Source organism: Elephas maximus, chromosome 2 (genome assembly GCF_024166365.1).
Source record: "Elephas maximus indicus isolate mEleMax1 chromosome 2, mEleMax1 primary haplotype, whole genome shotgun sequence".
In the NCBI taxonomy this organism is placed as follows: domain Eukaryota; kingdom Metazoa; phylum Chordata; class Mammalia; order Proboscidea; family Elephantidae; genus Elephas; species Elephas maximus.
In genome coordinates, this window is record NC_064820.1 from 233779000 (window position 1) to 233806568 (window position 27569).

The 27569-nt window shown below is 42.2% G+C and overlaps 1 protein-coding gene across 4 annotated transcripts in view; it reads left to right on the plus strand.

Annotated features, from left to right (window-relative positions):
* Positions 1 to 27569, plus strand: part of NLRP3 (NLR family pyrin domain containing 3) — a 63678-nt gene that overhangs the window by 24791 nt on the left and 11318 nt on the right. The window contains exons 1-5 of one of the 4 annotated variants that reach the window (XM_049875138.1): positions 15582 to 15676; positions 19008 to 19069; positions 19508 to 19921; positions 21490 to 21603; positions 22114 to 23872. In XM_049875138.1, coding sequence (XP_049731095.1) covers positions 19639 to 19921; positions 21490 to 21603; positions 22114 to 23872 — 2156 coding nt within the window. In that variant the 5' untranslated portion in view covers positions 15582 to 15676; positions 19008 to 19069; positions 19508 to 19638. Of the gene's footprint in view, positions 1 to 15581; positions 15677 to 19007; positions 19070 to 19507; positions 19922 to 21489; positions 21604 to 22113; positions 23873 to 27569 lie in introns of those variants that run through there. The other 3 variants (XM_049875137.1, XM_049875140.1, XM_049875139.1) reach the window with 3 other exon arrangements.

Sequence of the window (27569 nt, forward strand, 5' to 3'; positions counted from 1 at the left end):
GACTTTGAAACTTGGTTTTGAATGTTGAGTAGCTAAAGCAAAATAAAGAATTGATGAAGTAAAAGAGCTGGACAGAAGATTTTAAAGGGTGGCTCGAGAAGCAAAGTATTATAATGACATGCGCAAAGAGCTGGAGACAGAAAACCAAAAGGGAAAAAACATGGTCAGCATTTCTCAAGCTGAAAGAATTGAAGAAAAAATTGAAGCCCAGAGTTGCAAAAGTGAAAGATTCTATCAGGAAAACATTAAACGATGCAGGAAGCATCAAAAGAAGGTGGAAGGAATACTCAGAGTCATTATACCAAGAAGAGTTGGTCAACGTTCAACTATTTCAAGAGGTAGCATGTGATCAGGAACTGATGGTACCGAAGGGAAAAGTCCAAGCTGCACTGAAGGCATTGACAAAAAGCAAGGCTCCAGGAAATGAGATGTTCCAACAAATGGGTACAGTGCTGGAAGTGCTGACTTCTCTATGCCAAGAAATTTGGAAGACAGCTAGCTGGCCATCTGACTGGAAAAGATCCATGTTTCTGCCTATTCTCAAGAAAGTTGGTCCAACCGAATGTGGAAATTATTGAAAAATATCGTTAATACCACAGGCCAGTGAGATTTTGCTGAGGATCATTAAGTGGCTGCAGCAGTATATTGACAGGGAGCTGCCAGAAATTCAAGCTGGAGTCAGAAGGGGGCCTGGAACCAGGGGTGTCATAGCTGATGGCAGATGAATCCTGGCTGAAAGCAGAGAATACCATAAAGATGTTTACTTGTGTTCTGTTGACTATGAGAAGGCATTCGACTGTGTGGAGCATAGCAAATTGTGAATAACATTGCAAAGAATCGAAATTCCAGAACACTTAATCGTTCTCGTGAGGAAACTGTACATAGATTGAGGCAGTAGTTTGAACAGAACAAAGGGATACTTCTTGGTGTACGGTCAGGAAAGGTGTGCGTCAGGGTTGATCCTTTCACCATACCTATTCAATAAAAAAAAAAATTCAATCTGTATGCTAAGCAAATAATCCAAGAAGCTGGAGTCTATGAAGAAGAGCAGGGCATTAAGATTGGAGGAAGACTCATCAATAACCTGTGTTATGCAGCTGACACAATGTTGCTTGCTGGAAGTGAAGAGTACTTGAAATATTTACGGATGAAGGTCAAAGACCACAGCCTTCAGTATGGATTACACAACATAAAGAAAACAAAAATCCTCACAACCGGACCAATGAGCAACATCATAGTAAACAGAGACAAGATTGAGGTTGTCAAGGATTTTGTTTTACTTGGGTCCACAATCAACACCCATGGAAGCAGGGGTCAAGAAATCAAAAGATGCATTGCATTGGGCAAATCTGCTGCAAAAGACCTCTTTAAAGGGTTGAAAAGCAAAGATGTCACCTTGAAGACTAGACTATGGTGTTTTCAATTGCCTCATATGCATGTATAAGCTGGATGAATAAGGAAGATGAAAGAATTGATGCCTTTGAACTGTGGTATTGGCAAAGAATATTGAATATACTGTGGACTGCCAAAAGAACAAATCTGTCTTGGAAGAAGTACAACCAGAATGCTCCTTAGCAGTAAGGATGACAAGACTGCCTCTCATATACTTTGGACATTTTCCCAGGAGGGATCAGTCCCTGGAGAAGGACATTAAGCTTAGTAAAGTGGAAGGTCAGCGAAAGAGAGGAAGACTGTTAGCGAGATGGAATGACACAGTGGCTGCCACAATGGGGTCAAACATAGCAAGAATTGTGAGGCTGGTGCAGGACTGGGCAGTGTTTTACCCTTTTGTACATAGGGTTGGTATGGGTCTGAACCGCCTCGATGGCACCTAACAACAACAACGGTTCCAGTACAATGCTGAATAAGAGTGGTGATAAAGTGCATCCATGTCTGGTTCCCATTTTCAGGGCAAATGGTTTCACATTCTGTCCATTGTAGGATAATGCTGGCTGTGGTTTCGTATAAATTCACTTTATCATGTTGAGGAATTTCTCTTCTATTCCTCTTTCGGTGAGGTTTTATCAGTAATGGGTATTGGATTTTATCACAGGCCTTTTCCGCATCGATTGATATGATCAGGCGATTCTTTTCCTTTGTTTTATTTACCTGGTAGATTATGTCGGTTGATTTTCTCATGTTGGACCAGCCTTGTCTTCCTGGTATGAATCCCACTTGGTCATGACGCATTATTTTTTTGATATCCTGTTGGATTCTATTGGCTAGAATTTTGTTGAGAATTTTTACATCTATAATCATGAGGCATATTGGTCTGTAGTTATAGTTTTTAGTGGTTTCCTTGCCTGGCTTTGATATTAGGGTTCTGCTAGCTTCATGGAATGAGTCTGGGAGAATTCCTTCCTTTTCTATGTTCTGGAATAGTTTGAATAGAATTGGTGTCAACTCTTCTCTGAATGTTTGGTGGAATTCTCCAGTGGAGCTGTCTAGGCCAGGGCTTTTTTTTGGGGGGGGGGGAGGAATTTTTTTAATGACTACTTCAATTTCTTCTTTTCTTACGCATCTGTTCCAGTTTTCTGTGTCACTTTGTGTTTAGGTAGGTGGTGTTTTTCTAGAAATTTGTCCAATTTGTTGGAGAACAATTTTTCATATTATTCTGTTACGATCCTTTTTATTTCATCCGGCTCTGTTGTAATGTCACCTGTCTCATTTCTTATTCAGGTTGTTTGCATTGTCTCCTGTTTTTCCTTTGTCATTTTGGCCAGTGGTTTGTCAATTTTATTAATCCTTAAAAACAAAACAAAAAAACAGTTTTGAGTCTTGTGATTCTTTCCGTTGTTCTCTGTTTCTGCTCTAGTTTTTATTTAATTTCTTCGGCAACTGTGGGCTCCTTTTGCTGCTCTCTTTCTAATTGTTTCAATTGTAGGGTTAATGTTTTGATTTTTGCCCTTTTTTTTTTTTAATTAACTTTTATTAAGCTTCAAGTGAACGTTTACAAATCCAATCAGTCTGTCACATATAAGTTTACATACATCTTACTCCATACTCCCACCTGCTCTTCCCCTGTTGAGTCAGCCCTTTCAGTCTCTCCTTTCGTGACAATTTTGCCAGCTTCCCTCTCTCTCTATCCTTCCATCCCCCCTCCAGTCAAGAGTTGCCAACACACTCTCAAGTGTTCACCTGATATAATTAGCTCACTCTTCATCAGCATCTCTCTCCCACCTGCTGACCAGTTCCTTTCATGTCTGATGAGTTGTCTTCGGGGATGGTTCCTGTCCTGTGCCAACAGAAGGTCTGGGGAGCATGGCCACCGGGATTCCTCTAGTCTCAGTCAGACCATTAAGTTTGGTCTTTTTATGAGAACTTGGGGTCTGTATCCCACTGATCTCCTGCTCCCTCAGGAGTTCTCTGTTGTGCTCCCTGTCGGGGCAGTCATCTATTGTGGCTGGGCACCAACTAGTTCTTCTGGTCTCAGGATGATGTAGGTCTCTGATTCATGTGGCCCTTGCTGTCTCTTGGGCTCTTAGTTGTTGTGTGACCTTGGTGTTTTCTGCATTTTCCTTTGCTCCGGGTGGGTTGAGACCAATTGATGCATCTTAGATGGCCGCTTGTTAGCATTTAAGACCCCAGACGCCACATTTGAAAGTGGGATGCAGAATGATTTCATAATAGAATTATTTTGCCAATTGACTTAGAAGTCCCCGCAAACCATGTTCCCCAGATCCCCGCGCTTGCTCCGCTGACCTTTGAAGCATTCATTTTATCCCGGAAACTTCTTTGCTTTTGGTCCAGTCCAATTGAGCTGACCTTCCATGTATTGAGTGTTGTCTTTCCCTTCACCCAAAGCAGTTCTCATCTACTGATTAATCAATAAAAAACCCTCTCCCTCCCTCCCTCCCTCCCCCCCCTCATAACCACAAAAGTATGTGTTCTTCTCAGTTTATACTATTTCTCAAGATCTTATAATAGTGGTCTTATACAATATTTGTCCTTTTGCCTCTGACTGATTTCGCTCAGCATAATGCCTTCCAGGTTCCTCCATGTTATGAAATGTTTCACAGATTCCTCACTGTTTTTTTATTCCATTGTGTGAATATACCACAATTTATTTACCCATTCATCTGTTGATGGACACCTTGGTTGCTGCCAGCTTTTTGCTATTGTAAACAGAGCTGCAATAAACATGGGTGTGCATATATCTGTTTGTGTGAAGGCTCTTGTATCTCTAGGGTATATTCCGAGGAGTGGGATTTCTGGGTTGTATGGTAGTTCTATTTCTAACTGTTTAAGATAACGCCAGATAGATTTCCAAAGTGGTGTACCATTTGACATTCCCACCAGCAGTGTATAAGAGTTCCAATCTCTCCGCAGCCTCTCCAACATTTATTATTTTGTGTTTTTTGAATTAATGCCAGCCTTGTTGGTGTGAGATGGAATCTCATCGTAGTTTTAATTTGCATTTCTCTAATGGCTAATGATCGAGAGCATTTTCTCATGTATCTGTTGGCTGCCTGAATATCTTCTTTAGTGAAATGTGTGTTCATATCCTTTGCCCACTTCTTGATTGAGTTGTTTGTCTTTTTGTGGTTGAGTTTTGACAGAATCATATAGATTTTAGAGATCAGGCGCTGGTCTGAGATGTCATAGCTGAAAATTTTTTCCCAATCTGTAGGTGGTCTTTTTACTCTTTTGGTGAAGTCTTTAGATGAGCATAGGTGTTTGATTTTTAGGAGCTCCCAGTTATCGGGTTTCTCTTCATCATTTTTGGTAATGTTTTGTGTTCTGTTTATGCCTTGTATTAGGGCTCCTGGGGTTGTCCCTATTTTTTCTTCCATGATCTTTATTGTTTTAGTCTTTATGTTTAGGTCTTCGATCCACTTGGAGTTAGTTTTTGTGCGTGGTGTGAGGTATGGGTCCTGTTTCATTCTTTTGCAAATGGATATCCAGTTATGCCAGCACCATTTGTTAAAAAGACTATCTTTTCCCCAATTAACTGACACTGGGCCTTTGTCAAATATCAGCTGCTCATACGTGGATGGATTTATATCTGGGTTCTCAATTCTGTTCCATTGGTCTATGTGCCTGTTGTTGTACCAGTACCAGGCTGTTTTGACTACTGTGGCTGTATAATAGGTTCTGAAATCAGGTAGAGTGAGGCCTCCCACTTTCTTCTTCGTTTTCAGTAATGCTTTGCTTATCCGGGGCTTCTTTCCCTTCCATATGAAATTGGTGATTTGTTTCTCTATCCCATTAAAATATGACATTGGAATTTGGATCGGAAGTGCATTATATGTGTAGATGGCTTTTGGTAGAATAGACATTTTTACTATGTTAAGTCTTCCTATCCATGAGCAAGGTATGTTTTTCCACTTAAGTATGTCCTTTTGAATTTCTTGTAGTAGAGCTTTGTAGTTTTCTTTGTATAGGTCTTTTACATCCTTGGTAAGATTTATTCCTAAGTATTTTATCTTCTTGGGGGCTACTGTGAATGGTATTGATTTGGTTATTTCCTCTTCGGTGTTCTTTTTGTTGATGTAGAGGAATCCAAGTGATTTTTGTATGTTTATTTTATAACCTGAGACTCTGCCAAACTCTTCTATTAGTTTCAGTAGTTTTCTGGAGGATTCCTTAGGGTTTTCTGTGGATAAGATCATGTCATCTGCAAATAGGGATAACTTTACTTCCTCCTTGCCAATCTGGATACCCTTTATTTCTTTGTCTAGCCTAATTGCCCCGGCTAGGACTTCAAGTACGATGTTGAATAAGAGCGGTGATAAAGGGCATCCTTGTCTGGTTCCCGTTTTCAAGGGAAATGCTTTCAGGTTCTCTCCATTTAGAGTGATATTGGCTGTTGGCTTTGCATAGATGCCCTTTATTATGTTGAGGAATTTTCCTTCAATTCCTATTTTGGTGAGAGTTTTTATCATAAATGGGTGTTGGACTTTGTCAAATGCCTTTTCTGCATCAATTGATAAGATCATGTGGTTTTTATCTTTTGTTTTATTTACGTGATGGATTACATTAATGGTTTTTCTGATATTAAACCAGCCTTGCATACCTGGTATAAATCCCACTTGATCATGGTGAATTATTTTTTTGATGTGTTGTTGGATTCTATTGGCTAGAATTTTGTTGAGGATTTTTGCATCTATGTTCATGAGGGATATAGGTCTATAATTTTCTTTTTTTGTAATGTCTTTACCTGGTTTTGGTATCAGGGAGATGGTGGCTTCATAGAATGAGTTGGGTAGTATTCCATCATTTTCTATGCTCTGAAATACCTTCAGTAGTAGTGGTGTTAACTCTTCTCTGAAAGTTTGGTAGAACTCTGCAGTGAAGCCGTCCGGGCCAGGGCTTTTTTTTGGTGGAAGTTTTTTGATAACCGTTTCAATCTCTTTTTTTGTTATGGGTCTATTTAGTTGTTCTACTTCTGATTGAATTAGTTTAGGTAGGTGGTGTTTTTCCAAGAATTCATCCATTTCTTCTAGGTTTTCAAATTTGTTAGAGTACAATTTTTCGTAGTAATCTGAAATGATTCTTTTAATTTCAGTTGGTTCTGTGGTGATGTGGTCCTTCTCATTTCTTATTCGGGTTATTTGTTTCCTTTCCTGTATTTCTTTAGTCAGTCTAGCCAATGGTTTATCAATTTTGTTAATTTTTTCAAAGAACCAGCTTTTGGCTTTGTTAATTCTTTCGATTGTTTTTCTGTTCTCTAATTCATTTAGTTCAGCTCTAATTTTTATTATTTGTTTTCTTCTGGTGCCTGATGGGTTCTTTTGTTGCTCGCTTTCTATTTGTTCAAGTTGTAGGGACAGTTCTCTGCTTTTGGCTCTTTCTTCTTTTTGTATGTGTGCATTTATCGATATAAATTGGCCTCTGAGCACTGCTTTTGCTGTGTCCCAGAGGTTTTGATAGGAAGTATTTTCATTCTCATTGCTTTCTATGAATTTCCTTATTCCCTCCTTGATGTCTTCTATAACCCAGTCTTTTTTCAGGAGGGTATTGTTCATTTTCCAAGTATTAGATTTCTTTTCCCTAGTTTTTCTGTTATTGATTTCTAGTTTTATTGCCTTGTGGTCTGAGAAGATGCTTTGTAATATTTCAATGTTTTGGACTCTGCAAAGGTTTGTTTTATGACCTAATATGTGGTCTATTCTAGAGAATGTTCCATGTGCGCTAGAAAAAAAAGTATACTTTGCAGCAGTTGGGTGGAGAGTTCTGTATAAGTCAATGAGGTCAAGTTGGTTGATTGTTGTAAGTAGGTCTTCCGTGTCTCTATTGAGCTTCTTACTGGATGTCCTGTTCTTCTCCGAAAGTGGTGTGTTGAAGTCTCCTACTATAATTGTGGAGGTGTCTATCTCACTTTTCAATTCTGTTAAAATTTGATTTATGTATCTTGCAGCCCTGTCATTGGGTGCATAAATATTTAATATGGTTATGTCTTCCTGATCAATTGTCCCTTTTATCATTATATAGTGTCCTTCTTTATCCTTTGTGGTGGATTTAAGTCTAAAGTCTATTTTGTCAGAAATTAATATTGCTACTCCTCTTCTTTTTTGCTTATTGTTTGCTTGATATATTTTTTTCCATCCTTTGAGTTTTAGTTTGTGTCTCTAAGTCTAAGGTGTGTCTCTTGTAGGCAGCATATAGATGGATCTTTTTTCTTTATCCAGTCCGTGACTCTCTGTCTCTTTATTGGTGCGTTTAGTCCATTTACATTCAGCGTAATTATAGATAAATAAGTGTTTAGTGTTGTCATTTTGATGCCTTTTCATGTGTGTTGTTGGCAATTTCATTTTTCCACATACTTTTTTGTGCTGAGACGTTTTTCTTAGTAAATTGTGAGATCCTCATTTTCATAGTGCTTGACTTTATGTTAGTTGAGTCGTTACATTTTTCTTGACTTTTATCTTGAGTTATGGAGTTGTTATACCTTTTTGTGGTTACCTTATTATTTACCCCTACTTTTCTAAGTAAAAACCTAACTTGTATCGTTCTATATCGCCTTGTATCACTCTCCATCTGGCAGTTCAATGCCTCCTGTATTTAGTCCCTCTTTTTGATTATGGTGATCTTTTACCTATTGACTTCCATGATTCCCTGTTATGTGTATTATTTTTTTTTTAATTAATCTTAATTTGTTTGTTTTTGTGATTTCCCTATTTGAGTTGATATCAGGGTGTTCTCTTTTGTGACCTTGTATTGTGCTGGTATCTGATATTATTGGTTTTCTGACCAAACAATATCCTTTAGTATTTCTTGTAGCTTTGGTTTGGTTTTTGGAAATTCTCTAAACTTGTGTTTATCTGTAAATATCTTAATTTCGCCTTCATATTTCAGAGAGAGTTTTCCTGGATATATGATCCTTGGCTGGCAGTTTTTCTCCTTTAGTGCTCTGTATATGTTGTCCCATTCCCTTCTTGCTTGCATGGTTTCTGCTGAGTAGTCTGAACTTATTCTTATTGATTCTTCCTTGAAGGAAACTTTTCTTTTCTCCCTGGCTGCTTGTAAAATTTTCTGTTTATCTTTGGTTTTGGTGAGTTTGATGATAATATGTCTTGGTGTTTTTCTTTTTGGATCAGTCTTAAATGGGGTTCGATGAGCATCTTGGATAGATATCCTTTCGTCTTTCATGATGTTAGGGAAGTTTTGTGTCAGGAGTTCTTCAACTATTTTCTCTGTGTTTTCTGTCCCCTCTCCCTGTTCTGGGACTCCAATCACCCGCAAGTTATCCTTCTTGATAGAGTCCCACATGATTCTTAGGGTTTCTTCATTTTTTTAAATTCTTTTATCTGATTTTTTTTCAGCTATGTTGGTGTTGATTCCCTGGTCCTCCAGATGTCCCAGTCTGCATTCTAATTGCTCGAATCTGCTCCTCTGACTTCCTATTGCGTTGTCTAATTCTGTAACTTTATTGTTAATCTTTTGGATTTCTGCATGCTGTCTCTCTATGGATTCTTGCAACTTATTAATTTTTCCACTATGTTCTTGAATAATCTTTTTGAGTTCTTCAACAGTTTTATCGGTGTGTTCCTTGGCTTTTTCTGCAGTTTGCCTTATTTTGTATGTGATGTCTTGAAGCATTCTGTAGATTAGTTTTTTATATTCTGTATCTGATAATTGCAGGATTGTATCTTCATTTGGGAAAGATTTTGATTCTTTTGTTTGGGGAGTTGTAGAAGCTGTCATGGTCTGCTTCTTTATGTGGTTTTTATATGGACTGCTGTCTTCGAGCCATCACTGGGAAATTAGTTTTTCCAGAAAATCCACCTAAAAAAAATGCAGTCAGATCCCTATCAGAGTTCTCCCTCTGGCTCAGGCTGTTCGGATGTTAATGAAGCCGCCTGACTGGTACGCTGGCTCCAGGCTCTGAAAACAATTGCTGCCTCCCCGTATTTGTTCGTTCTCCGTCTCTAAATCTGTGTTTGTTGTTCAGGGTTCGTAGATTGTTATGTATGTGATCGATTCACTTGTTTTTCCGAGTCTTTGTTGCAAGAGGGATCCACGGTAGCGTCCACCTAGTCCGCCATCTTGGCCCCGCCTCTGCCCTTCTTTTTTGATGTGTGCTTTTATTGCTATAAATTAACCTCTGAATACTGCTTTTGCTGTGTCTCAAAGGTTTTGGTGTTTTGTGTTTTTCTCTTTTGATTCTAGGAATTTTAAAATTTCATCTTCGATTTCTTTAGTGACCCAGTAGTTTCAAAGCAGGGTATTATTTAATATCCATTTATTAGGTTTTCTTTCTCTTGCTCTTCTTTTCTACTTTTATAGCATTGTGGTCAGAGAATTTGCTTTGTATCATTTCAATGCTTTTGAATTTGTTGAGGTTCGCTTTGTGGCCTAAAGTGTGATCTGTTCTGGAGAATGACCCATGAGCACTGGAGAAGGATGTGTGCTTCGCCGCTGTTGGTGGTGTGCTCTGTTTATGTCTATGAGGTCAAGCTGGGTGATTGTGGTGTTTTGATCTCAGTGTATTTGTTGAGTTTCTTTCTAGTTGTTCTGTCCTTCACCAAGCACTGTGAGTTAAAGTCACCTAGTATTATTGTGAAAGTGTCTATTTCTCTTTTCAGTGCTGTTACAGTTTGTTTTATGTATTTTGAAGCTCTGTTGGGTGCATATATATTTATTATGGTTTTGTCCTCTTGGTGAATTGACCCTTTAGTCACTATATAATGTCCTTCCTCGTCTTTTATAGCAGATTTTGCTTTAAAATCTATTTTATCAGAGATTAATATTTCCACTCCTGCTCCTTTTTGGTCATTGTTTGCTTGATATATCTTTTTATGTTCTCTAAGTTTCAGTTTATTTAAATCTTTGTGTCTAAGGTGTGTCTCTTGCAGACATCGTATTGATGGGTTGTGTTTTTTTAATCCATTCTGCCACTCTCTGTCTCTTTATTGGTGCATTTAGGCCTTTTACATTCAGCATGATTATTGATACATATAAGTTTATTGTCATTTTCTTAAGTTTTTTTTTTTTTTGTGGAGTTGACTGTTTCTGCTTTCCACTTAATGTCTTGTGCTGAGGTTTTTTTTTTATTTTGGCTTGTCTTTTTATTTACTTCATTATTTTTGGTTTTGTGTGTGCTGAATCTTGATTTTCTTCTTTTATATTTTGATGAGTAGTTTTGATTTTCTTCTTTTATATTTTGATGAGTAGGTTCATTTACTTCCTTTGTGGTTACCCCCAAATTTACCTTTCTCTTTCTAAGTTTAAAGAAGTACTCCCTTAACTTCCTGTCAACATGGAAGTTCTAAACCTATAGCCTTTATTCCCTCTTTATGTTCCAAAGTAGTCCTCAGTTACAGATTGATACCATTGGTTCCTTGTTTTCCATCTTTTACTTTTATTTTATTTTTGAGAGTTCTTTATCTGGGTTGATATCTATCTGAAGCTGTCACGTGTTTTAATCTCAAGTTGTTGTCTGGTGTATTATTAGTTTTCTTTCTGAAGGACTCCCTGTAATATTTCTTGTAAAGCTGGTCTGTTTTTTAACAAATTCCCTTAATTTCTGTTCATCTGGAAACGTCCTAATTTCACCACCATATTTGAGGGATAATTTTGCTGCATATATGATTCTTGGTTGGCTTTTTTTTTTCTTTCAAAGTTTTATATGTATAGTCCCATTGCCTTCTTGGCTGCATGGTTTCTGCTGAGTAATCAGAACTTAGTCTCATTGATGCTGCTTTGTAGGTGATCTCTCTTTTTTCTCTAGTCACTTTCAGGATTCTTTGTCTTTGTTTTTGGAAAGTTCTATTTGGAAACCCTGGTAGCATAGTGGTTAAGAGCTACGGCTGCTAACCAAAAGGTTGGCAGTTCAAATCCACCAGGCACTCCTTGGAAACCGTACGGGGCAGTTCTACTCTGTCCTATAGGGTCGCTATGAGTCGGAATCAATTAGACGGCAATGGGTTTTTTTTATTATGATATGTCTCAGTGTTCTTCTATTGGGGTCTATCCTATATGGGGTTTATTGTGCTTCTTGTATGGTTATGTTCTTATCTTTCATGGTATTAGGGAAGTTTTCTGTTAGCATATCTTCAACAACTCTCTCTGAAATTTTATTGACTCTTCTCCTTCTGGGAATCCAATTATGCATAAGTTATTCCTGTTAATGGTATCCCACGTAACTCTTAGGTTTTCTTTATTTTTCTTCACACTTTTTTTTTTGATTGTTCCTCAAACAAATTAGTGTTGAGGGATTAGTCTTCTATTCCACTGATCCTCTCTTCCATTTCTTCAAGTCTATTCCTATGACTTTCCATTGAATTGCAAATTTCTGCAATTTTATTTTAAGCTTCTGGATTTCTAGTTGTGTCTGTATCATTTCCAATTGTCTATTTATTTTCCCTGTTTGTTAATGTATCGTTTTCCTGAATTCTTCTAGTGTTTTGTCTGTGCTTTCCTTGGTTTTACCTGTGTTTTCTATAGTTTTGTCTGTGTTTTGCTTGATTCTTTTAAGGACCCTATACATAAGTCTTTTGAATTCCTTATCAGGAAGCTCCATTACCTTTTCTTCTTCAGGGAGGATTTCTTGTTCTGTATTATGGTCACTTGCTGGGGCCATCTTGGCCTGCTTCTTTAGATGGTTTGCCATTGTCTGTTGTCTCTAGGAAATTAAGGGGTTATTGTATTTATTTTTTATTTGTGTACTCCTTTGCTGGGTCCTGTTTTTTGTTGTTGTTGTTGTTGTTCTGGTGATTCCTGGCAGGTGTGGCTGGAGTGGTGCTCTGGTCACTGGACTGGCTATGATGGAACCTTCCATACCTGTTTTTGGGCGAATGGAGCTGTGGGTAGAGTTGGGAGCTCAGGTCTCTGCTTGCTGATCTCATGGGTGGGTTGATTGGACTTTGGCCGCTGTCTCTCTTCAGTTTGGTGGCTCAGGAGTGTAGAATGATGCCCTCTGGGCAGATGGAGTGGCCAATGTGGTAGGTGTGGTGGGTGAGTAGGGACATGCTCATCTCCTCTTGCTGGTTGCAGGAGGGAGGTGTGTGAGGTAGAGGAAGGGCTATAGGGTGATGTTCACACAGCCACTGTACCTTTACCTCCTCCTGGGCAGGGGGAGGGAGGAAGGAATGGCAGGCAGATTTTTGCTCAGTCTTGCTGAACTGTCTGTTGTTGGCAGGAAGAGGGAAGAAGGTGCAGTGGGTGGGTATATGCGCACTTACTCTTCTTCCCCTTGTATGGGGCAAGGGGAGGGATGAAAGGGTCTCAGTGGGAGTTGTGCAGGTAGCCATAGCTCCTCTGCCTCTTGCTGGGCAGGATAAGGAATGGATTAGAGCTTGGTGGATGAATGCACCGTGGTGTCACCTTGTGTCAGGTGAGGGAAGGAAAGAAGGGACTGCGGGGGTTTGCGCCCATAGTTGCATCTCCTCTGCCCCTTGCTGGGTAGGTTAAAGGATGGAGTCACTCCTGGCAGATGTGTGCATAGTAGTAATGCCTCATGTCAGGTGGGGAAAGGGAAGAAGGGACTATGGAGGGATGTGTGCACAGTCACGGCTCTTCTGCTCCTCCCTGGGTGGGTTAAGAGATGGAGTCACATCTGGTGAGTGGGGTGGGGTAAGAGAATAGGCTTATGTTATGGTCCCCCTGTGAGGCAAGGCAGTGGGGGTATGGGGCCCTCTGCTGCCTCTGGTCAGGAGGATGGATATGTGAGAATGTTCCCCCAGCTAGGATATATGGGTGCCAAGGCACGTTGTATCCACTGCAGCCAGCTAGTGGGACCTGTTCTTTCCCAAGTGCAAGGAGGTGGGCTGCCTGGTGACTCGTTGGATGGGAAAGCTTTTGCTAACACTCTGTAAGTCCACTGCCTCATATGCACTCTCACCCCTGAGGTCAAGGACCGCCTCTTGTGAATATCTCTAGTTCTGAATCTGGCATCCTCCCTGTCTCTGCTTCTTTTTGTGTGTGTCTATAAAGGCTCTCTATCCCTTTTGTGAAAGTCATGAAGTTGCCTTGCTCTTTTTTCACCCAAGGTCACCTCTGGCTTTGTCCTAAGTTAGCTGTGGTGGGCCAGGATGGCTGGCTGAGCCCCATTGTTCTGTTGCTCTTCTTCCACTGTTTTCCATATCCCTTCCAATCAGTGTTTTTTTTTTTTTTTTTTTATGTTCAGCATTCCTGGATTGTTATCTGCTGTTTTGCTTTGTTTTTGGGGTTTTTGGTGCAGGGGGACATTATGGTGCATATGACTAAGCTGCCATCATGGCTCTGCCTCCTCCAGAGAGTAGAATTTGGAGTACAGGGCAGTCTGTGTGCCTTAACAATAACATGCGATGGAGAGAGCTTGTGCTGCCTGCTGACTCCCTTTTTGTGAGAGGAAAGCACATGGTGCCTGAAGGCCAGGTCATGCTTTAGACTGTTTCCTAGCTCTAGCCTATCCCTAGTTTCAGTTCCCTTTCCTACCACCAGTGATTGCAACACTCCCCCAAGCTGCTGTGAGCAGCAGGAGAGAGAGGAGAGCTTCAACTGAGCGCAGCCAGTTTCACCTCCCCTCCCCCGCCCCCACAATTGCTTCTACAGGATCCTGGTAGAGGAGTGGCAGGGTGTTTCCAATCTCAATGCAGACTCGTTTTTTTTTTCTCTTGTTCTTCTTTTTAAATAGTAATAACTACCAAAAAAAAAAAAAAAGAAAGAAAGAAAAACCAAACCCAGTGCCGTCAAGTCAATTCTGACTCATAGCGACCCTATAGGACAGAGTAGAACTGCCCCATAGAGTTTCCAAGAGGCATCTGGCGGATTTGAACTGCTGACCTCTTGGTTAGCAGCCATAGCACTTAACCACTACGCCACCAGGGTTTCCAGTACTATAAGTTGGTTTAATTCACTTGTTTAAAGACACACATTTTCAGCTTATATAAAAAAATGATAAAAAAAATTAAATCTTGAAATATACTATAGAGTCAATATAACCACAATGTTTGTTTAAATTGATCCACATACAGGCCATTTTAATGGTGCTTTATTTATTTCCTTCTGCATCTCCACTCCCTCCATTTAAGATCATTTTCCTTCTATCTGAGGAACACCCTTACATAATTTCTATAGTGTAGGTTTGCTCCTTCTTTTTTTTTTTTTTACTTATTTTTTTTATTAACTTTTATTAAGCTTCAAGTGAACGTTTACAAATCCAATCAGTCTGTCACATATAAGTTTACATACATCTCACTCCCTGCTCCCACTTGCTCTCCCCCTCTTGAGTCAGCCCTTTCAGTCTCTCCTTTCTTGACAATTTTGCCGGCTTCCCTCTCTCTCTATCCTCCCATCCCCTGTCCAGACAAGAGTTGCCAACACAATCTCAAGTGTCCACCTGATATAATTAGCTCACTCTTCATCAGCGTCACTCTCCCACACGCTGACCAGTCCCTTTCATGTCTGATGAGTTGTCTTCGGGGATGGTTCCTGTCCTGTGCCAACAGAAGGTCTGGGGACCATGGCCGCCGGGATTCCTCTAGTCTCAGTCAGACCATTAATTTTGGTCTTTTTATGAGAATTTGGGGTCTGTATCCCACTGATCTCCTGCTCCCTCAGGGGTCCTCTGCTGTGCTCCCTGTCAGGGCAGTCATCCATTGTGGCTGGGCACCAACTAGTTCTTCTGGTCTCAGGATGATGTAGGTCTCTGGTTCATGTGGCCCTTTCTGTGTCTTGGGCTCTTAGTTGTTGTGTGGCCTTGGTGTTCTTCATTTTCCTTTGCTCCAGGTGGGTTGAGACCAATTGATGCATCTTAGATGGCCGCTTGTTAGCATTTAAGACCCCAGACGCCACATTTGAAAGTGGGATGCAGAATGATTTCATAATAGAATTATTTTGCCAATTGACTTAGAAGTCCCCGCAAACCATGTTCCCCAGACCCCCGCGCTTGCTCCGCTGACCTTTGAAGCATTCATTTTATCCCGGAAACTTCTTTGCTTTTGGTCCAGTCCAATTGGGTTTGCTCCTTCTTAATCAATCTTTCTCCCCCTCCCTCTCTCTCTGGTTTATTTGCTTTATTTGGAGCAAATACACTTAAAATTAATAAACTCAAAGACCAGGCTCAATTTCGAGAGCCCCATTTATTTTGTTTTGGGGAAATCCAGTGATGTGAGTAACCATCTCTGCCTTTGGCTGTGATGCAAGCTTGTTCACTCCACACTGAGGCCACATCCTTCCTGCTCCTGCTGGGTCTGTGACTGCTATGAATTTATTGCATTTCCTCTCTGCTGTCCCTGAGGCTGGTGTCTGGGTGAGTTGGGGTCCACACAGCAGGGTGGCCAAAAGGGCTGGGGAGGAATGGGGAGGATGTGTCTAGGAGCAGAACTTGTCTTGGTTAATGAGCTAGGAATTTTTCCTGATACCAGCCAAGTCTGTCCTTCAACAACATTTATGGAGTGTTCTTTTATGCTTATCCTTATTCTGGGTTCTATGTGTGTACGAGTGCGTGTGTATGTGTGGGGTGGGAGGAAGCAAAGACAGCAGGCAAGGGCAGAAGTCATGGCTTAGACCCAAGTTTCACTGGGTTTGCCAAGCATCTTCTCAGGGGGTCTGTTGGATGGGATGAACGTGAGGAAATTTACCTCCTTACAATCCAAGGGGCAGTGGAGGTGAAGAACAGAATGGAGTGTGCTTGGCCTGGGCTGTCTGAATACAGAGGAGAGATAGAGTCCAGATGTGTACAGCGAGGCATCAAGAAAGATTGATGTAACAGGAACTGGGAAGAATTGGGGGAGCAGATGGGCCTGTCTGGAGGAAGAGTGTCTCCTAATGAACAGGGGGACGAGCTTGGGGGGAGGAGGTGAGAGAATTTGAGATGTCTTCTTGAACATCAAACTGAAGTTGTTCTAAATTCAGATTTGGAGAGTTTGCTCATTCCACAGAATGACTCTCTTTATGATAATTTTTAGGGCTTTGGGCTAGTGCACTGCCTTACAGGGAGTCCCTGTGTGGCGCAAAGGGTTAATGTACTCAGCTGCTAACCAAAAGGTTGGAGGTTGGTTTCCACCCAGAGGAGCCTTGGAAGAAAGGTCTGACAATGTGCTTCTGAAAACCAGCCATTGAACACCCTGTGGAGCACAGTTATCCTCTGACACACAAGGGGTCACCACGAGTCGGAGTTGACTCAATGGCAACTGGTACTTGTTTGCGCTTTTTCAAGGAAGAAAGGCTTGGTGGTCTACTGAAAATCAGCCAGTGAAAACCCTGTGGATCACAATGGCCTGATCCGCAACTGATCACGGGATGCCACAGGCAGTGCTTCTTTTCCATTGTGCATAGGATCACCATGAGTCGGGGACTGACTTGACAGCAGCTAACAACAAGAGAGCTTTGCAAAATATGGTAAAATGAACGGATCGAGGGAGTCATTCCAAACAAGCCAACTCATTCACCCATTAGTTCAAAATCCAGGAGACATCGGAGATCTAAAGATAGGAGAGCATATTTCCGGCTTTCGCAGAACTCGAAGGAAAATTATGTCTGTGAACAAACACCATAATGAAAGGCTGTGCGTCATAAGTGCTGGGGAAATGTTTGCCTTTTAACCAATTATTTTATTGTCTTTTACCATTTTCGTTTCTGTCTGACTGAGAAACCAAACCAAATTCATTGCTGTCGAGTTGATTCCGAATTATAGTGACTGTATAGGACAAGGTAGAACCGCCCTCATAGGATTTCCAAGGCTGTAAATCTTTACTGAAGCAGACTGCCACGTCTTCCTTCCTCAGAGAGAGGTCGAACCACCGACTTTTCTGTTGGCAGCCAATCACTTAACCCCTGAGCCACTAGGGCTCTTGCCTGACTGAGACACCGAGTTATTTAGTGGAAAAAAAAAATTCTTATCCTTTTAGCCTATGAAAAGTTTAAGTGTTAACAGCATGAGCTTTGGAATTAGATGGCCCTGGTTTAAATTCTGGCTTTGTCCCTTTCCAGCTCTGAAATCCTGGGCAAGTCACTCAACATTTCTAAGTCAGAGTTTCTACCTCCCTAAAATGGGACTAGGAAAATACCTTCCTCATAAGGCTTTGTGCAGGTTAGTTGAGTATGTGAATCAGTGCAGAGCCTAGCACATTAACGAACAAACAACCAAACCAAACCCGTTGCCGCCAAGTTGATCCCGACTCATGGCGACCCTATAGGACAGAGTAGAACTGCCCCATAGGGTTTCCAAGGAGCACCTGGTGGGTTCGAACTGTTGACCTTTTGGTTAGTAGTCAAACTCTTAACTACTACACCACCAGGGTTTCCTCATTCTCTCTTAAAAAAAAAAAAAAAGGAAACCAAACCCACTGCTGTCGACTCAATTCTGACTCATAGCGACCTTATAGGACAGGGTAGAACTGCCCAATACAGTTTCCAAGGAGCGCCTCCTTGTAGATAGATTTGAACTGCTGACCTCTTGGTTAGCAGGCGTGGCACTTAACCACTACACCACCAGGGTTTTCCATTCTCTGTTAGGTATCCTAAATTCTATTTCATTTCATTTTCTCTCAATCCATTTTCATCCTCCCCCGCAGTCACCCACCTTCCCTCTGTGTTCTCGCTCCTTTCTCTAATCATAGTTTTCCCTGTTATCACCATAGTGACCCGTCTCATACCCTCCCCCTTCTTTTGTACTTCATCCATCTTTCCTCAGGTCAAAACAGAGACATAGAAATGGAAGCTTTCAGTTGGAAAGAACTTAAAAATGATCTTTTCCACTACTGTGGAGCCCCAGGATTTATAGGCCACTTGACCGAAGTAAATGCTTGATCCAGAGTCTGTTCTCATACTCCATCTTAACTTCTGTTTCTTGTTAACAGACTGTTAATCTTTTACACACAGATCAACTCTATCACTAAGGAACCAACCCTATCACTAAAGAAATGTTTTTCTCTGTGGTTAAGCTAAACAACATACCTGGGGGTCTTGACTCAAACGGTAATCAAAACCTGTTGTGTTAAATATCCTCAGGCTATTTTAACAATTTGTTCTCAGAATCTGTGTTTTGTAATCATCTCGTGAGCACCTAAGGATCCCTCCTCAGCAGGAATTTCCTGAACTATGCTCTGTACAACTATGCTCTGTACAACTATGCTCTGCACATCTATGCTCTGTATCCAATCTCTAAAAGCCAACTGTAACAATGTAACCAATGACACCAAAAATGCCATCTCCAGATACCCCACCCTCAGCTATCTCACCTCACCAAACACCAATCAGAGTATTGTGCCATTAGTTCCTGAGTTAACGATGTAAATATTGCCTGGGTGCTTGTAACTCCTCAGAGCGTTAGATTTCACTTTGTGACATCTAACCTTTCCCCAGTTTAAATTGCATCTTGCCTTTAATAAACCTCTTTGCTTTTACTTTAGCAGAGTACTCAGTATTTCTCTTTGATACCACTCTCTCATTTTATAGATGAGGAAACTGAAGTTGAGGAGTAGTAGTTTGTTGAAAGTAGTAGCCCAGTAATCAACGGAACCAGTGCTCTCTTGGTGGTGTGTTGAGGTACCATCATGAGCCGGTTGTGAGATTGGGCATACATTACACTGTGAATCCTATCAAGTCTGTGGGTTTAATTTTTTTTTTTCTTTCCATAGGGAAACCTTTCTTCCATGGCTCATGACATACTCTTGAATCAAGCCAACAGAATAATTTTCTGGTAAGTATTTGGTGGGGGCAGTGATGGCTCAGTGGCAGAATTCTCTTCTTCCATGTGGGAGATCTGGGCTAAATTCCCCACCAGTGCACCTCAAGTGCAGTCGCCACCCATCAGAAAGTGAAAGCTTGAGTGTCGTTATGATGTTGAACAGGTTTCAGCGGTGCTTGCAGACTACGATAGACTAGGAAGAAAGGTCTGGCAATCTATTTCCAAAAATCAGTCAGTGAAAACCCTGTGTATCACAATGGTTTGATCCTCAACTGATCCTGGGGATGGCACATGACCAGGAAGCATTTTGTCCCATTGCGTATGGGGTTCCCATGGGTTGGGGGCCGACTCACTGCAGTTAACAGCACAATAATTATTTCGGTCATTTTTAAAAGTAAAGATGGTGACTCATTAAAGTCAAGTAATATTTTTTTCTGTTCATTTTTCTAGATTTTTGATAATTTAATTTTCTTTGGGGCAAGGGGAATACTTTTAAGAAGGACTCTTCTTACCCATACATGGTTTCACTACTCAATTTCCCAGCACCGATTTATGCCCAAGGACGCTGATCAGAGCTGCAGATGAGGATGGAAAGTGTGCGCTGCAGGCTGGCCTGTTTCTTGGAGGACCTGGAGGACAAAGACTTTAAAAAATTCAAAATGCTCTTGGAAGACTATCCTTCCCAAGCGGGCTATGTCTCACTCCCTCGGGGCCAGACAGAAAAGGCAGACCACCTGGATCTAGCGACCCTGATGATCGACTTCAATGGGGAGAGGAAGGCGTGGGGCATGGCTGTGCAGATTTTTGCTACAATCAACAGGAGAGATCTTTATGAGAAAGCTAAAAGGGATGAGCCCGAGTGGGGTGAGTGGAACGAAGACAGCATGTTTTCCTTTTAATCCTTCCTCTTATTATTTTGGCTTTATCCTCTTCCTTTCATAGCAGTGCTGTGACAAGATGGAGGAAAGCAATTTGCTTTTTTCGAACTCTGTTAAAAACCCTGCTCAGAACTTATCTATGCCAAGAGGCCTGTCCTGGTTAATCTCACTTTCTTACAAGAGAGTCCTCTGCCAGGAGCTTCCTCCAGTTCTATATCCAGATGGTGGCATCCTGGTTTCTGTCCAAAGCCAGCCTCATGAGTCAGCAAGCTTCCGTCTCTTCTTCCCATAGCTCAGGAGCCAGGTTTTCACCTTCCAGAATTACATAGTTTGTGGGACAAAGTCTTTCTTATGGCCACTACTTTGACGTTGGAGTGGCAAAAGAAATTCTCTTAATCCTGTGTATATGTTGGGGGTGAGGTTCTCCTTTTGGCCTGGTATTCTAGTCAAGAGAAGTACATACGGGAAGTCTCAGAGGAACCTAGAAAACCACAGGATGATGATGTTGAACAAACGGTGGTGGAAGAGGGGCATAAAATGAATTGATAAATAAGGAGAAGCATGGAGAATTGGTGCAAGGGTAGGGTGTAATGAAGGAGAATAAAAATGTAAAAATAATGTAATGAGGGAGGTGGAATTAGCCTGGACTACCTAGTAGTGGAATGTTAACAGCAAATTATCATAATTATAATTGTGTCAGTACTTATATACTCATATAACCAAACTATAATTATAATAATAGTTATATAACTACTTTGTGAAGCCATATTCATGAATTTTGTTGTTCATACCTCACAAGAATCCTGTGAACTAGGTGCTGTTTTTATCCATACTTTCAAATGAACAAAGTTAGCCTTGAGGAGGTTCTAATTACCATTCTAGTCAGAGCCAAGGGCAGGATTCAAAGCCCTGTGTGCCTTTTGCTGAAGTCTGGCTCTTAACCACTATGCTGTTTTGCCTTCTGTATGAATAATATCTAATCCCCACTTTTTACCTCTCTACCACTTCTGTTCTCAAACCAATTGCACATGCAAGCACTTCTTTCTCTGACCCTAACTATCTTATGTTAGGTTGTATTTCACAAAATAAAGGACATAGTTCTCCAGACTGCCAAGTCTGCCCAAGATCTTAGATGTAAGCTTGGAAGTTCCCAAATGCATTGATGTCATTCACCAACCAGGAAGTACATGGAGCTTCTGTGTCCAGAGCCTTTATTGGGGCTTCATTATGTAGGCACAAAAGAATGGATGACCTACCTCCTGAGGTCAGCTGATATTATGAGGCGTTCTTTCTGGCCCGGCCAGCCCCCACCTGAGTCACCTCTTTAGCGTAAATACTAAGGTGTGGTCTGGAGACCTATAGATAACAAAACCAAAAACCAAACCAAACCCATTGCTGTTGAGTTGATTCTGACTCCTGGCACCTTGGAAACCCTATGGGGCACTTCTACTCCATCCTATAGGGTTACTAGGAGTTGGAATTGACGCCATGGCAATGGGTGAGTTAGGAGTGCCAGTTTTTGACACTTGGTATTTTTTTTCCTTTTATATTCAGATAGTGCAGTTGATTCTACACCCAATGTGATGTGCCGGGAAGAAAGCATTGAAGAAGAGTGGATGGGTTTACTAGGGTTTCTTTCCAAAATCTCTTTTTGTAAAAAAAAGGAAGGTAAGTGATGGGAACGGTGCTTCCAATTAGGCTCTGAGACCCACTTCAGGGGGCGCTGGGAAGCTGATTACCTTGACTATCCTACATGCTGCTTCTCCTAACCCCTCAATGTTTATTGGGATGCAAACTACTCCTGTTTCAGGAAATCTATTATCACCTGAAGAAACTGAATTGATGTTCGCATGGTTTCTTCCAGTCCCAGAACCAAGAGAAGGTAGATGATTAAGGGTTTCTGGTTTAAACAGGCCTGGGCTGCAGACTACGTAAGGAAATAAGATCCAAAAAAAGCATTTTCTGGATGGTTTGCTGTTCTTCTGCTAAATTGTGTACATGAAGAATTTGACACCAGAGTTTCTGGAACATTCCATAGACAAGCAGCAGAGAGATGCTTCTCATGTTTCTCAGTTCCAGTTCCCACTTGCTACTGATCACGGGTCCCTGTGGATAGTTCATTTCAAGTGGGTGTGTGAAGGGCTTTCTCCAAAGTCTAACTTTCTGTCTTTGCCTTAGATTACTGTAGGGCATACAGAAAACATGTAAGAAGCAGGTTCCAGTGTATTGAAGACAGAAATGCACGTCTGGGTGAGATTGTGAGCCTCAACAAACGGTACACCCGGCTAAGTCTTGTCAAGGAGCACCCCAGCCGAAAGGAGAGGGAGCATGAGCTTCTGGCTATCGGTCAAACTGCGGCCAAGACCAGGGACAGTCCCACGAGTTCCATCAAGATAGAACTCCTGTTCGAGCCTGATGAAGAGGATGCTGAACCTGTGCACACAGTGGTGTTCCAGGGAGCAGCTGGCATTGGGAAAACAATATTGGCCAGGAAGATTATGTTGGACTGGGCGTCGGGGCAACTTTACAAAGACAGGTTTGACTATTTATTCTACATCCACTGTCGGGAGGTGAGCCTCATGACACGGAGGAGTCTGCGAGACCTGATCGTTAGCTGTTGCCCTGACCCAAACCCTCCCATATCCAAGATAGTGAGCAAGCCATCCAAGATCCTGTTCCTCATGGATGGCTTTGACGAGCTGCAAGGTGCCTTTGATGAGCACACAGGGGAGCTCTGCACAGACTGGCAGAAGGCAGATCGAGGTGACATTCTCCTGAGTAGCCTCATTAGAAAGAGGCTGCTTCCTGAGGCCTCCCTGCTCATCACCACACGACCCGTAGCCCTAGAGAAACTCCAACACTTATTGGACCATCCCCGCCATGTGGAGATCCTGGGTTTCTCAGAGGCCAGGAGGAAGGAATATTTCTTTAAGTATTTCTCAGATGGGCACCAAGCTAAGGAAGCCTTTAGGTTAATTCAGGAGAATGAGATCCTCTTCACAATGTGTTTTATCCCCCTGGTTTGCTGGATAGTGTGCACTGGGCTGAAGCAGCAGATGGAGAGTGGAAAATCCCTTGCTCAGACATCCAAGACCACCACTGCTGTGTACACCTTTTTTCTCTCAAGTTTATTGCAGACCAGAGGAGGAACCCAGGAGCACCATTTCCCTGCCAACCTACGAGGGCTCTGTTCTTTAGCTGCGGATGGAATCTGGAACCAGAAAATCCTATTTGAGGAGTATGACCTCAGGAATCATGGCCTGCAGAAGGCCGATGTGTCAGCTTTCCTGAGGATGAACCTCTTTCAGAAGGAAGTGGACTGTGAGAAGTTCTACAGCTTTATTCATTTGACTTTCCAGGAGTTCTTTGCTGCCATGTACTACCTGCTGGAAGAGGAGGAAGAGAGGGAAACGAGGAACATGTCATTGAGTTGTTTGAAGCTTCCCAACCGAGATGTGACAGTCCTTCTTGAAAATTACGGCAAATTTGAAAAAGGATATCTGATTTTTGTTGTTCGTTTCCTTTTTGGCCTTGTAAACCAGGAGAGAACCTCTTACCTGGAAAAAAAATTAAGTTGCAAAATCTCACAGCAAATTAGGCAGGAGTTGCTCAAGTGGATAGAAGCTAAAGCTAAGGCCAAGAAGCTGCAGACCCAGCCCAGCCAGCTAGAATTGTTCTATTGCTTGTACGAGATGCAGGAGGAGGACTTTGTGCAAAGGGCCATGGGCCATTTCCCCAAAATTGAGGTCAACCTCACCACTAGGATGGACTATGTAGTTTCTTCTTTTTGCATTGAGAACAGTTGTCGTGTTGAATCACTTTCCCTGGGTTTTTTTCACAACTTGCCCAAGGAGGAAGAAGAGGAGGAGGAGGAAGGTCGACGTCTTCCTGTGGTTAATTGTGTTTCACCATGTTCACACGCTGCCTGTTCTTACCGGTAAGGAAATTCAGCTTCAGGCAGGGGATAGAGAATGCCCTCCTCTTTCTAAGCCACCTTTTTCTTGCCAGTTGCTCCCTCTTCCCTCTTCTCAACTGTCTTTCAAATTAATTTGCCACTAAAACCCATAAACCGGTTTCTTCTGTCAAGTCGACTCTGACTCATGGCGACCCCATGTATGCCAGAGTAGAACTGTGTTCCATAGGGTTTTCAACTGCTGGTTTTACACAAGTAGATTGCCAGGCCTTTCTTTCAAGGTGCCTCTAGGTAGACTCAAACCCCAACCTTTCTGTTAGCAGCTGTCTTAGTTATCTAGTGCTGCTATAACAGAAATACCACAAGTGGATGATATTAACAAAGAGGAATTTGTTCTCTCAGTCTAGGAAGCTAGAAATCTGAATTCGGTGTGCCAGCTCCAGGGGAAGGCTTTCTCTCTCTGTTGGCTCTGGGGAAGATTCTTATCATCAATCTTCCCTTGGTCTAGGAACTTCTCAGTGGGGGGACCCCGGGTCCAAAAGATGCACTCCCCTCCTGCTTCTTCATTCTTGGTGGCATGAGGTCTCTCTGTCTCTATGCTCCCTTCTCTCTTTTATATCTCAAAAGAGATTGACTCAAGATACAACCTAATCTTGTAGATTGAGTCCTGCCTCGTTAACATAACTGCTTCTAATCCTGCCTCATTAACATCATAGAGATAGGATTTAAACACATAGGAAAATCATATCAGGTGACAAAATGGTGGACAATCACATAATACTGGGAATCATAACCTAGCCAAGTTGACATATATTTTTGGGGGATACAATTCAATCCATAACAGCAATTGAGCATATTAACCCTTTGCATCACCCAGGGACTCCAGGCAATTACCAATATTACCTAATAATGCCACCACTACACACCTATTTCTACTGCGCCCTTTCATTGGCTGAGATCCACTAGTGGTGGTAAGGCAGGTGGATAAATGAGATGGGCAAAAAATTAGTAAAACAATGAACAGAGATGTTTGCTGAATAGCAATTCAGCGTAAGGAACAATTCTAGGTATTACTTGGGGTATAAACCAAAAACCAAGTCCATTGCCTTCAAGTCGATTTTGACTCATTGCGACCCTATAGGACAGAGAAGAACTGCCCTACAGGGTTTCCAAGGAGCAGCTGGTGGATATGAACTGCTGACTTTTTGGTTAGCAGCCTAACGCATAGACACAGTGCAACCAGGGCTCCATGTCGAGTATTAAACACCCACTGCCATCGATAAAAATGTATAAAAATGTTTCTAAACTCAAATTGCTTGTAATCTACTTGGAGCTCTAATACATAATAGTAAAATAGCCATGCCAGTCAATACTCGAGGGGCAGAACAGCCCTGGAGACTATGTCTCAGGAACACAGGAAAGCAGAGTGCCCTTGGAGCTGGAGGCTGAGGGGGCTTCTCAGAGGAGTGAAGTTTAAGCCTGCCTGAAGGTTGGCAGTATGAAGGGAATTCTGGGCGTGGGGACTAGCATGAAAAAATGCATGAAAATGGTCTGAGGAAGAGTGTATGTAGGTGACAGTGGGGAGGTGGCTTCATTGGTGCAAAGGTAATGAGTGGAAATTGAGGGTTTTTGCAGAGTTTCCATGCTAAGACAGACTAGGAAGAAAGGCTTGGTGATCTACTTCCAAAAAATCAGCCTGTGAAAACCCTATAGATCACAGCTGCCCAATCCCATTGTGCATGGGATTGCCATGAGTTAGGGGCTGACTTGATGGCAGCTAACAACAACAGGACTGGAAAGGTGAGACTACCTCCTCTAGCCCCCCATGTTGTTTGTTCCAGGCAGTTGCCAAAAGCACCCACTTCAGGGTCTCTTGCACACAGATTTGCTGGGAGTTGGAATCCAGTCTCTGTGTCTATAAAATGAACTGGTTGAGTTACCTGATTTTGGAAGTCACTTCCAGGGTTAACATTCAGTGACCCCCGGATGGGGGCATCTTAGTTTCCTAGGGCGGCCATTACAAAATTCCACAAAGTGGGTGGCTTTAAAGAGCTGAAATTTATTGTCTCTCAGTTCTAGAGGCTAGAAGTCCAAATTCGGGGTGTCAGCAGAGCCATAGTCTCTGTCCACTCTTCGGGAAAATCCTTCCTTGTCGCTTCTGGTTTCTAAAGCCTGAGATGTCTCTTGGCTTTCCTTGGATTGTAGGCACATCTTCACATGGTGTCTGTCTTCCCTCTGTGTATGACTCCCCTTGTCTGTTCTCTCCTTTTATAAGCACAACTCAGAAGGGATTAAGACCTACCCTACTCCAATATGACCTCCTTAACTTACAGAAAGGGAAAACCCTATTTTCAAACAGGATCACATTCACGGGTACAAGGGTGAGGAATGGAACAGGGACTGTTCTGTACAATTCAGCAGGTAACAGAGACTGCCCACAGTGGCTGGGTGGAGGTGGGCCCTCGGGGCATGTATGGATTTAACCTCTATAAAAGACGTGGAAAAAAAAATGACATTGAATAAAAATTAAGAAAAAAGGGAGGATATGTCCTTCAACTGACTTTCTGCCTTGGCACCACTACCGGAACGGCCTTTTTATTCATCACTCAGTCATCAGGGACTGCTCACGTGGACTGTGGCAATGGCTGAGACCCAGGTCCTGCCCATGACGAGCTTCAGGCCTGGTTGTGGAGATAGCTGGGAAACAAGTGAAGAGGGTAGAGCGTCATGTGCAATTATAAGGACACTCAGAGCATAGGAACCCTTGACCAGCTTGGGGAGTTAGGGAAGGTGTCTCAAGGAGTCACACCTCAGCTCAGTTCTGAGGACTAGGGAGTGAGTGCAGGGAAAGGACAACCCAGGCAGAGGGAATAGGGGTTTGGATGGCAGAAGGTGGGAAAGAAGGGTCCTTTTTGACAATGACAAGAGTTCAGAATGGCTAGATAGAAGGCAGGAGAGAGAGAAAGAGAGGGGGAAGAAGGGAGAGAAATAAAGAGAGAGCGCAGAGAGTAGAGGGGGAAGATGGAGAGGAAGAGGAGAGGAAGGAAGTAGATCTGCTCACGAAGGAGCTGGAAAGTGAGGCAGAGACAACAGGAAAGCTGACCAAGGTCACTCGGCTGTGACGACGGCGGCAGGAACTCATCCTCACAGGCCCTGAGGCGGAAGCCCAGTGCTTATTTCTCTAGAGGCAGCTACTTTTCTCTGAGGGTAAGCACTTGCCTTCGTATGTTCTAGAACACTGCAAAGACCAGCTGGGTGCTTGTCAGAAGTGCAGAATCTCAGGCCTGATCCTAGACCTTCTGAGTCAGAATCTGCATTTTAACAACAGCCATCAGTGATTCAGTGCATCAGTGGCTGCACAATGGAATTACCTGGGAGTTCAACAGTTTTATTCCTTTGGGTGAGACCCAGGTCTTGTGATTCTTGAAAGCACCCCTTGATATGAAAAACCCTCTGGAATACATATCATAGGGTCTCCAGGCCCATGGACAAGATGTCTGACTGATGAGTAAGGGAGAAGAAAACCCGAGGGAGCAGAAGGCACTTATAGTCAGGCAAAGCCACAGACTTGCTTTCTTTACACTGTAAGTTATGGGGAATTGGTTTTGCCAAGGCTCACTCAGGCCCTTTCCATTTCTGGGTGAATGATGTTTAGTTCTGTGACCGATTTCTTAATCCCTGGGAGACTTTGAACTGGTACCAGCCACTCCTGGCCCCTAGC